Source organism: Otolemur garnettii, unplaced genomic scaffold (assembly GCF_000181295.1).
Source record: "Otolemur garnettii isolate 467f Iridium unplaced genomic scaffold, OtoGar3 scaffold00038, whole genome shotgun sequence".
Lineage (NCBI taxonomy): Eukaryota > Metazoa > Chordata > Mammalia > Primates > Galagidae > Otolemur > Otolemur garnettii.
In genome coordinates, this window is record NW_003852433.1 from 6,486,362 (window position 1) to 6,497,508 (window position 11,147).

At 46.5% G+C, this 11,147-nt stretch overlaps 1 protein-coding gene across 2 annotated transcripts in view; it reads right to left on the minus strand.

Annotated features, from left to right (window-relative positions):
* Positions 1-230: 230 nt before the first annotated feature.
* SVOP (SV2 related protein) overlaps positions 231-11,147 on the minus strand; it is a 92,303-nt gene continuing 81,386 nt past the window's right edge. Inside the window, exons 12-16 of one of the 2 annotated variants that reach the window (XM_003789886.2) lie at positions 8,114-8,221; positions 6,689-6,800; positions 5,821-5,902; positions 2,460-2,549; positions 231-1,244 (exon numbers count right to left, since the gene is read on the minus strand). In XM_003789886.2, the coding sequence (XP_003789934.1) occupies positions 1,038-1,244; positions 2,460-2,549; positions 5,821-5,902; positions 6,689-6,800; positions 8,114-8,221 (599 nt within the window). In that variant the 3' untranslated portion in view covers positions 231-1,037. The remainder of the gene's footprint in view (positions 1,245-2,459; positions 2,550-5,820; positions 5,903-6,688; positions 6,801-8,113; positions 8,222-11,147) is intronic. The other variant, XM_012805270.1, reaches the window with a different exon arrangement.

Sequence of the window (11,147 nt, forward strand, 5' to 3'; positions counted from 1 at the left end):
GCCAGGAGCTCCGTTGCTGGAAAACTCTAGGTGCTGCCTTTGGGGAAAGACCAAGACAGCCCCTGCTGGAAGGACAGCTTTGTGTTGGGGATTCCTAATCCCCTAATCCCAGTGGGAAGGGGTGATTGGTCTAACATCCTTTGGATTTTTCTACCCATTCAGCCATCTGCCCAAGCATGAAATCCAAAGCCCTGAAACCTGAGTAAACTATTTTCTTTCCCCAAGAACTGCCATTCAGCCTGACCAAGGAGGGGGCCAGAAAAGAAACTCAACCTGGCCTTCACTGCTTTCCTGGTTTTGGCCTTGACTCTTACCTCCCTTTGCCTCAGTCCCTACCCCTAGGAGGCAACAGCTTTCTAAGGCTGTCATGTGATACAAGCTCAGCTGTCCCTAGGGACACATCTGGATCCCTTGGAGCCAGACACAACAACTCCAGCGGGGACCAGGTGGAGGCTCAAGTTCTGGAATGCACATCCAGAGTCACCACTCCTCAGGCCCTGGGGAGGCAACTGCAGGGGCCCCTGCCAAGGGAGCATCTTTCTGACCCCAGAAAAAGCTGCTCAGCCATATCTAGGTCACCTGCGATCTCAGAGAAGAAAGCCTGGGGCCAGGGTGTGGGAGAAACCTACCAAATAGGTCTGCTCGGTGGATGGCAGGTGTCGCTCAGGCCTGGACTGTATCTACAGGGAACTTTTGATTGTTGCTTATGGAGGGTGTAACCGGGTGACTCTGGGTAGCATCTGGTTGGCTGCTGGCATCACTGGACCCTCCTAACATGACGATGTTCCCATGCAGATCCTCAGGTTATCAACAAACCTTCCCCCACATGTGCAGAGAACGCCCTAGAGCCAACGCCTCCCCACCCCCGGTGGACCTCAATGAATATGAACAGAGTCAAGACACAAAACCCTGTCAGTCCAGGTCGTACTCTTGGGTAAGTTCTTGATGTCGGCAGTGACGATCAGTGCCCCAGCTGGGCTCTGCCAGCTCCCTCGAGCTCTACAGCCTCAAAGACCAATTTAGCCCCTCATCAGTCACTATTCCTGAGAGCCAGAGTTCGACCTGGTGACACCTGCGCCATGCGCCCCTCGGCCGACCATCTCCTGGCCCCACTCCCGGTGGCTGGACTCCTGTAGTCCTCGGCCTTTGGTCTCAATGGGCAAAAAGCAGGAGGCCAGGGCAGCCAAGAGGCAACAGCCACTGTAAACTGCCAGAGTCAGGTACACGGAGGATTCCAGCATCACCTGGGGAGGGAGACACAGGTCCATAAGAGCACGAAGCACTGGTAACACCAACCATCAACTGGCACTGGTAACACCAGGCTCTCTGGTAAGCATTCCACACCACAGTTTTATGAGCTGAGCACTTCATCTCCATTTTACAGAAGGGAAAACCAAGGCTCAAAAAGGCTAAGCCGTACACCCAAGTCGATACAGATGATAAGGATAGGCTGGGATTTGAACTCAGCTTGAGTCTAGACTCCTTACAACTACACTCTCTCCCAGGATCCTGCCTGTGCAAACCCCCAGCTTCATGGCCTAGGGCAAACCACATGGCAGAGCTGAAGCCCATTTCCTGCTGAATGGGCACGGGGTAGGATCACCCGCTATGAGAAGCCACCTGGAAGCACCTGGCATCATGCAAGCACATGGTAAGTGCTCAATCAATTATCAAGAGTGCTATACAATGGTCAAACCTCCCCCCCAAAACCCCACAACAAGATACCTCCCTCCAAATCAATGTAGAACAGAATTACTTGTACTTGAATTTCATTTACCTGAAATATCTAGAACAGGTAAATCCACTGGGCAGAAAGCAGAGGGGTGACTGGCAGGGGCTGGGCTAAATGGGGCATAATTGCTTAATGGGACCAGGGTTTCCATTTGGGGTGATGGGAATCTTTTAGAACTGGGTAGAGTTGGTGGTTGTATGACAATGCAAATGTGCTGAGTGCCACTGAATTAACTGTTCCCTTTAAGATGATTCATTTACATGACTTTTACCTCAATAAAAAAAAAAAAAAAACCAACCCTGGATATTCCAAAAGCAAAAAGAAATGGTTCAAGATGAAGAGTTGCCAATTTCTGCAACAACATGTAATTATCCAACTACAAAAGCAGGAACATTTGTTTTCTGGGACATTTGTTTTCTATTAAATCACATTGGCCTACTTGTTTGCGGTCAAATTATCTGGCACCCTAGGGTTGTCTACATAGGAAGGACCTGGGCCTGATTTCCTGGCTTGTCTACTTCCCTGCTGTGTGACCTGGGCAAGTCTGTTTATCTTCTGAACCTCAATTTTCTCATCTGCATGCAATCTCGTCTCTCACAGGGTGAATTCTTAGGATAAAATAAGCTAACGCACACAGGGTTCTGCAGACAGACACGATATAGCAACTGGTTGCTGTGCATTGGGTTTCGTCCCCCCCACCCCCTCTGTCTTTGGGGGTGACACCTACCTGGGCAATGAATGGCGTGATGAGAGCACCGACCCTTGCCATGCCACTGCAGGTGCCCAGGCCCAGCGCCCGCGTCGCCGTGGGGTAGACCTGAAACATAGCAGCGGATGTAGGCTCAGGAAAATGCAGATTCCTCCCTCCTGTGTGGCTCGGGGCTGATGGGACTGACCCCCATGGGCTGGCCTGAAGTCAGGGAAATCCCTCAGGTGTTGCATGGGGTCTCTCATCCCAAAGAGGATGAGAGGTTCGACTCTGAGAGGGCAAGAGGCTAAACCATGGGTAGGAACCCAGCAAAGAGGTCCTCCTTGCCCTGGGGAGGGAGGGTCCCCAAAGACTCCTCCACCAGAAATGGCTACAGGTTTGGGACCCAGGTATTGCTCTACCTTCCACTTCCATGCACTCACCTGCGGCACTGGCTACGGGCTTTCAAGGAATTTCATAGAGAGAGATGGAGACATTTATGGTTTCTCGATTTGGACCACGTGCCTAGTTCTTCTCTGGGCAAAATGAGATGGGTTGTGCAACTTCCAGGCCAGGGTAGTTCAGAAGGGGGTGTGCTGGGAGGAGGACTCCAGGGCCCTAGGACAGGGCTTCTACTGCACACTATTGACATTTTAAGATGGGTCACTCTGTTATGGGGGGCGTCCTTGTGCACTATATGCTGTGTAGCAGCATCCCTGGCCTCCACCCACTAGACGCCTGTAGCACTTCTGCCCTCCCCCTCCCCCCATTGTGATAACCCAGAATCTCTGGAGACATTGTCAAGTGTCCCCTGGAGCAAAATCACAAGATGCCAGGTGGCTGGTACCTGAACCACCATGGAGAAGAAAGCCGTCCCCCAACCTAGGACACCCATGCTGAATGCTTCCACAGGAGAAACTTCTAGTGTGTCAAAACACTCTACTTTAGGATGTTTTTCTTTTCTTCCTTTTTTTCTTTTTTGAGACAAAGTCTCATTTTGTTGCCTGGGCCAGAGTGCTGTGGCATTATCACAGCAACTCCAAATTCCTGGATTCAAGTGATCCTCCTGTCTCAGCTTCCTGAGCAGCTGGAACTACAAGCATCTACCACCACACCTAACTAATTTTTCTATTTTTTATAGAGATGGAGTCTCACTATGTTGTTCAGACTGGTCTTGAACTCCCGATTTCAACTAATCCTCCAGCCTCAGCTTCCTGAGTACCTGGGACTTATAGGTCCTACCACAATGCCTGGCTAACTTAAAAAATTTTGTTGGGGGGGAAGGACAGAGTCTCACTATGTCGCCCTCGGTAGAGTCCTGTGGCATCACACCTCACAGCAACTTCAAACTCTCGGGCTTAAGTGATTCTCTTGCCTCAGCCTCCTAAGCAGCTGGGACTACAGGCGTCTGACACAACACTTGACTATTTTTTGTTGTTGTTGTAATTGTCGTTGTTTGGCAGGCCCAGGCTGGGTTCCAACCCGCCAGCTCTGGTGTATGTGGCTGGTGCCCTAGCTGCTGAGCTAAAGGCTCCAAGCCTTAAAAAAGCTTTTTTAGCGATAGAGTCTCATTCTGTTGCCTAGGCTATCTTGAACTGCTGACCTCAAGTGATCCTCCTGCCTCAGCTTCCAAAGTGCTGAGGTGTTAGCCATCCCACCCAGACTATGAATCTACTTTTTTATTTTTTTATGAATCTACTTTTAAATGCAATGATTTTATTCCACAGTGGATATTCCGCAGTTTACAATTCAATATGGATTAATTCATATGTCATGTACATAATATATACATAATATAAAACATAAAATATAATGTAATATATAATTGCCTAGCATATGGTTGGCGCTCAATGTAGCTTCAATTGTTAAAAATTATGTATGTATATATGTATGCATGTATTTTTGAGACAGGGTCTTGCTCTGTCACCTAGGCTAGAGAATAGTAGGACAATCACAGCTAACTGCAATCTCTAACTCCTAGATTCAAGTGATCCTTCCACCTCAGCCTCCTGAGTAGCTAGGACTACAGGACTGCTCCACTATACCTACCTAACTTTTGAAAAAAAATTATAGAAATGGTGTCGTGCTGTGTTGCCCAGGCTCATCTGAAACTCCTGGCCTCAAGTGATCCTCCTCCCTCAGGTCCCAAAGTGCAAGGATTATAGGCAGAAGCCACTACATCCGACCTCAATGTAACTTTTAAAAATGAGTTAGTATTATTATCCCATTTTTCTTTTGAATATGGAGAATTTTGAGAATAGAGTCAAGTAGAGTGGTAATAAATTCCTTAGTATCAAGCTCTGTGACCTGTGTCTGTTTTGGGTATACCTCTCTTATCTTCTCCCTCTCCTGAGTTATGCTGAAGCAAATCCCAGAGAGGATATCGTTTTATCCACAAGATACTTCTGTACGCGCTACTTGGAATACTGTCTTTTAGAAAAAGACTGTGAGGCTCGGCGCCTGTGGCTCAAGTGGCTAAGGCACCAGCCACATACACCTAAGGTGGCAGGTTCGAATCCAGCCTGGACCCGCCAAACAACAACAATGACGGCTGCAACCAAAAAATAGCTGGGCGTTGTGGCAGGTGCCTGTGGTCCCAGCTACTTGGGAGGCTGAAGCAGGAAACTCGCTTGAGCCCAGGAGTTGGAGGTTGCTATGAGCTGTGAAGCCACGGCACTCTACCCCGGGGGACAGCTTGAGGCTCTGTCTCAAAACAAAAAAAAAAGAAAAAGACTGTGAAGATTTCCCTTGTCCGTATTTGTTTTCTATCAGCTACGCAGAATTCTATCATTTATCATTTATTTAACCCATTCTTTATTGTTACAAATAGCCAGCTAGGTTAGTGTAAGCCAGGATTAGCAGACTTTTCCCAAATGACAGAAAGTAAATATTTTGGGCTTTGAGGGCCACATGGTTTCTGGCAAGTACTCAACTTCACTGATGTAGCACAAAGGCAGTGTAGACGGAATATTAGTAAATGAAAGGGCACAGTGCGTTCCAATAAAACTTTGTAAATGAATACTGGGATGTGAATTTTCCTCATGTCCTTCAACTGAAGATCACACACGACTCTCTCCTGAGATTCTGTGCAGCACCCTTCCTTCTCTGCATTGGCCTTGGGTGGCAGTTCCCCCAGCCACCTTATCCCAAGACACTGCCCTGTCACTTGTTGGTTTCCCTAATCTTTACCCCACATGTTGTAACTAGTTTCTTTATAAAACCCTTCTTAGGTGGGCATGGTGGCTCACACCTCTAATCCTAGCACTCTGGGAGGCTCAGGTGGGAGGCTCACTTAAGGCTTCACAATCACCACTCAACTCCCGGGACAAATTTCATTCTGCTCAGTCCAGGTTGAGCTTATCCCCTCCCCGCCCCAGCTGTTCCCAAACACCCCTCCTACCTCAGGTGTGTAAACATAGGCTGCTTGAAAACCTCCAGAAATAAATGCTCTTGCCACGAAGAGTAACAGAGTAAGCACATTTCTAGGGAGGGGGAAAAAGCAGATGATGATTTTTTTGGTTGTTGTTCTGCTTGTTTCAGCAAAGTTCTATCTTCCCAAGCAAAATTTACACCCTAGCAAATTGACAAAGGCCACCCCCTACCCCCGTACACATTCATGCAGACGTGCAGACACACATATTCCAGGACCACCATGAAAGGCCTGCTTTTGTAAACTTGTCATTCCCCAAAGCATCAGGCTGAGAGATTGGGACATTTCTGGTGCCCAGGTTGGGGCCAAGATTGGGGAGAAGTGATACAAATAATTGAAAGCTCCAAGACAGGAACTTCTCGGAACAGGAATTGAGCCAGGAACCCGCTGTGCTAGGGAAAGTAAACTACTGTGCAGTATTTTTAGGACAATCCTGGCCCCCAGCCCTCTGTTCCATTGTTCCCATACATGTCCCAGAATATCAACATTTCTGGGTTTAAGCTACATCTCCCAATCTTCCTCAAACCAAGATGTGGCCCACAGATTCCTCACTGTATTTGGTCTGGGATCTCTCCGAGGTCCAGAGAGGCATAGTCTACTTCTATTTTTTGAGGGTCTTGGTAGATAGAAAAATGCCAAAATGGGATTATAAAATAGGATCTATTTGAAATATTTCCATCAAACAAATTGACAACACATATATAAATTAAACAGCCACATGTATGATCTTATTGGGAGGTGATGTCAAAAGTCTAAATTTATTAGCACAAAATGAGGGTCAAAGCACCATCCTGCCCCCACCCACATCAAGGCCCCAACCCTGAGCCGGATAACGCACCTTCCAACACAGATGAACAGCAGGAGGCTGCAGAAGGAAAAGATGGCGAAGCACAGGGCCATCGTCTTCTTGCGGCCTAGGCGGTCAATGATCCACAGAGTCACCAGGACACCTGGAGAGGAGCAGGGCATGGCAGGCAGGTTCTAGTGTGGTTCCCAATGACCCCCACCCTGGTATGCACGTCCCATATCATCCCCCCGCCAAGAGTGGGCTAGACCTAATGACTCATTCCTATGGACCAGAAGACAGTAAAAGTGATGAGTGTCACTTCTGAGACTGGGTTATAAAGCACTGTGATGTCTGTTCTGCTGGCATTCTCTCTCCCTGGCTCTTCTTGTGTGCTTGCCTTCATAAAGAAGCCACCTGGTGAGGAACTAAAGGTAGATCTCTGGCTAACAGCCAGCACAAAACGGAGGCCTGTGGTCCAACAACTCCTAAAGGAATTGGATCCTGCCAGCAACCATGTGAGTGAGCATGGAAGCAAATCCTCTCTCCAGTTGAGCTTTCAGATGAGACCATGGGCCCTAGGCCAACTCTTTGATTACAGCCACGTGAAATACACTGCAGCAGAGGACCCAGGTGAGCCACTCTTAGACTTTTGACCCATAGCAAGTGTGAGATGATGAGTGTGTGTTGCTTTAAGTCACTACATTTTGGGCCAATTTGTTACAAGGCAATAGATAACAAATACAGACACCAACAGGTGCCTAAATGATGGTGTCCACTGAATACCTGTACTGGGAGTCAGAAACACCTTGGTTCTGATGCCTCCACTTTCCTCTAACTTGCTGTGTGATCCTGGACTAGTCCCTCACCTCCTCTGAACTTTAGTTTCTTCATCTATAAATGAAGACTAAAGTGGGACTAAAAAAATAACACACTCTGCCTCAGTAGAGGTAGTTCTGCACAGCACTTATTAATAATAATAATTCAAGTTGGGTAAAGTGTTTTTACACCTATTATATTTAATTATCAAAAAAATCCTCTAAAGTAAATGCTGTTAATAATCTCATTTTCCATATTCCTTTAGTCAATAAACCAAGTGCCTGGAACTGTTTTAGGAGTTTGGGATGCATCAGTGAACAAAAACGAATAAAATAGTCAACATAATAAATAAAGGAGAGAAGGACCTGAGTTTCAGTATGCTGCTTACTGGAATAGACGTTTGTCTCTGACCCAGTAATCGCATGTCTTTTACTAACATGCCTGAAACCCGGCAGCTTAACTTGTTAATCTTCAGGTCGAGTAAAATCTTAGACCCTTTATGGTTCTTGACAACTTGTAGCTAAGAATTGAAAAATAAAATTCCCTGGCTGACCTAGAAACAAAATTTGCTTCCAGGTGGCACACACAGAGCCACCAGGTGAACAAACGTCACCTTATCAGGCTTCTCTGCCCCAGCTACACTTTGCATGGGTCCCTCACCTGGGAACTCAGAGAGAGTGGTCCACAGCAAGTCCATGTAATCCTCCTCACTCAGGTACTCACAGGCCAGGCTGCATTTTGCCTCTACCGCCTTCTTCCGATTGGAGACTGGAGAGGAGGAAGAAAAAAAGAGTCACACACAGCCTTGAACCATACCTTCCTTCTCCTATTATCTCCCTCCCTGGGTATGAGTTCCACATAAGACTGGGGCTGATAAACCCACTGTGCGAGGTGGCCGAGAGAACGAGAGTAGGCGATGTATACTAATGTGTTAGCCCAGATTTGGCACAGAGCAGGTGTTTTTTGGCAGACAAACTCTAGAGCAGTCCCCTGATCCCCCACCCACCCACATCCTGGTACTCACACTCTAGTGTAATCCCCTCCCTTTGAGTCCGTGACTTGCTCCTGGCCAACAGAGTACAGCAAAGGCGATGGGACATATATGACTGCATTGCATAAGTTTGCAATACCCGTATTGTTGAGTCTGTCTCCTTTGATGACTGCAAAGGAGCAAGTGGCCGTACTGGTGACCATTATAGCAAAGAACTGAGGGCAGCCTCAGTTGCTAGTTGGCAAGCATCTGAAGCTCTTGGTCCAACTACCACAAGGAATTCTAAGCTACCAACGAACCACGTAAGTGAGCAGAAGATCCTTTTACTGTGGAGCCTCTAGATCAGCGGTTCTCAACCTGTGGGTCGTGACCCCTTTGTCACAATGAAAATACATCGTGGCATTAGGAAGGTTGAGAACCACTGCTCTAGTTGAAAACCTAGTCCTGGCCAATGTCTTGATTGCAGTCTTGCAAAGGAACCAACTAATTTGTGCCCTGACTCCTCCTACCCTACAGAAACTACGTGTATGTGAAAATAGTGTGTGTTGGTTCTGGCTACCGAGTTTGTGGCAATGTTGTTACACAGCAAGAGATAATTAATACATGCTTATTACCTGTACGTATCCCTCACACACACCCCCACCTTTTTACTGAAAGCACATCAGAGTGGAACCCAGTGGCCAAAGGAAATAAAAAGGTCTCAGCCCTAGTTCAGGCTGAGTTAACAATGAAGAATGCACTGGACGTGGCTTTCTTCCTTGCTTTATTCTCAAACTATAGGACAGGTCTCTTCAAGACAAAGGCGCTAGGGTCTGAAATGTATCCCTGCCAAAATTCATGTTGAAACCCAACCATCGTGTGCTGGCATTAAGAGGTGGGGCCTTTGGATGAGATTAGTGCCCTTGGAAGAGAGGGTGTAGGGAGCCCCTGGCCCTCCTGCCATGTGAGAACACGTCTGAGGATGCTGCACGAAGATGCCATCTACAAAGCACACAGCCATCACCAGATCCTGAATCTGTTGCCTGATCTTAGACTTCCCGGCCTCCCGACAGGTGAGCAATACATTTCTATTATTTATAAATGACCCAGTCTAAAGTTATAGCAATACCAAGGAACTAAGACAGAGGAGGGTGACACCTATCCCAACCAGTCACTTAGCAGATAAGAGTCAAAGAGAGTGGCCCCCAAACTTGCTCTTTCCACACTTTCCCCATGTCAGGTGGTGGCAAACCAGTCCTTCTGGTTACTCAGGTAGAAAGCCCTGGAGGCACCCTTGAATCTTCTTTTTCTGTTGTACCCCAGGGCCAATCTATCAGCAGATCCTGTCTGCTTAACCTTCAAAATATCTTAGAATAGGACTGATCACCTGTGTCTCACCAAGAGACACTTCTGCTACTGACTTTTTGGTGGGAGCTGCCATCGTATCTCACCTAGATCACAACAACTTCCCAACTAGTCTACCTGCTTCTATACCTGTGCCCACCTTCCCAGCCCCCTCCCTTCTACTTCCAACACCTCAGTCAAAGGGATCCTTTCAAAACCTAAGTCAGATCACTGTCATTTTTCTGCTGAAAACTCTGCAGCAACCTTCCACATGTCACACAGAGTAAAAACCAAAGTCCTTAAAAAGCCTCTAAGGCGTAATATTGTCTGGCATCCTACACGTCCTTAATGTCACCGTCTATGTCTTTTTCTGTTGCCCCCCCCCCACTCCACTCTGGCCACATTGGTCTTCCTGCTATTCTTTCAACAAGTAAGGCATGCTCCTGCCTCAGGACCTTTGCACTGGCTGCTCCCTTTTCCTGGATTGCTCTCTCTATATCCCCATGACTAATTTCCTCACTTCTTTCAAATCTTTAAATCTCATCTTCTCATATACTATAGTGTAATCTCAGGGTTCCTCTGTTGTCACACAACTCACTACTTTCACATGCAGTACTGTCTCTTCATATCACCCTATGAGAACTGGGGCTCAAGAAAATGTCATAAGAAGATACTGATCCTCTGCCTACTGTCCTTGCTGTGAGTAATCAAGTCCTTTGTTCAGACCCAGGAAGGTCGTGTCTTCTGTTAGTACCTGTAGAAACTGTATAAGGCCAACTTGGTAACTTACTAATAGTTAAAAATCTCAGATTTTCATAGTTCTTAATGATTTATTATTAATGAATTAGTCAAATCTTTGATATGTATTCATGTTATATTTGCATGAGAGGCATGATTTTTTATCTTTTAAAATAAATATATAATTTATTATTATGCTACACACCCCTCACTTCCACCAAAATATAAGCTCACAGAGCAGAGATATTTAACTTTTGTATTCACCAATGTTTTCTAATGACAAAGTCTCTCTCTTCAACCAAACTTTAGTCAATCTCCTCTGAACCTTCTTTGTTTTTGACTCATTCTCACCTGGGCTCTGTCTAGTTTTAGCAGGATAATGCTGGATCAGTCTAGTGAAGTTGCTGTCAAACTATGTTTAGTCTAAAGCTGCCACCTTACATATTTTACGTTCTGTCTAAAGGTTTCTCCATACATAATGAACTATAACTTAACTGAATGTGTAAACAGATTGTAACCTACGCATGTGCTAATCACTAAGTTTTGGCCAATCACAGGCAACCAGCTGTTCAAACTGGTTTCAAATAAGGCGAATGCCAAGCCATAACCAATCCAGCTGTTTCTGTACCTCACTTCTGTTTT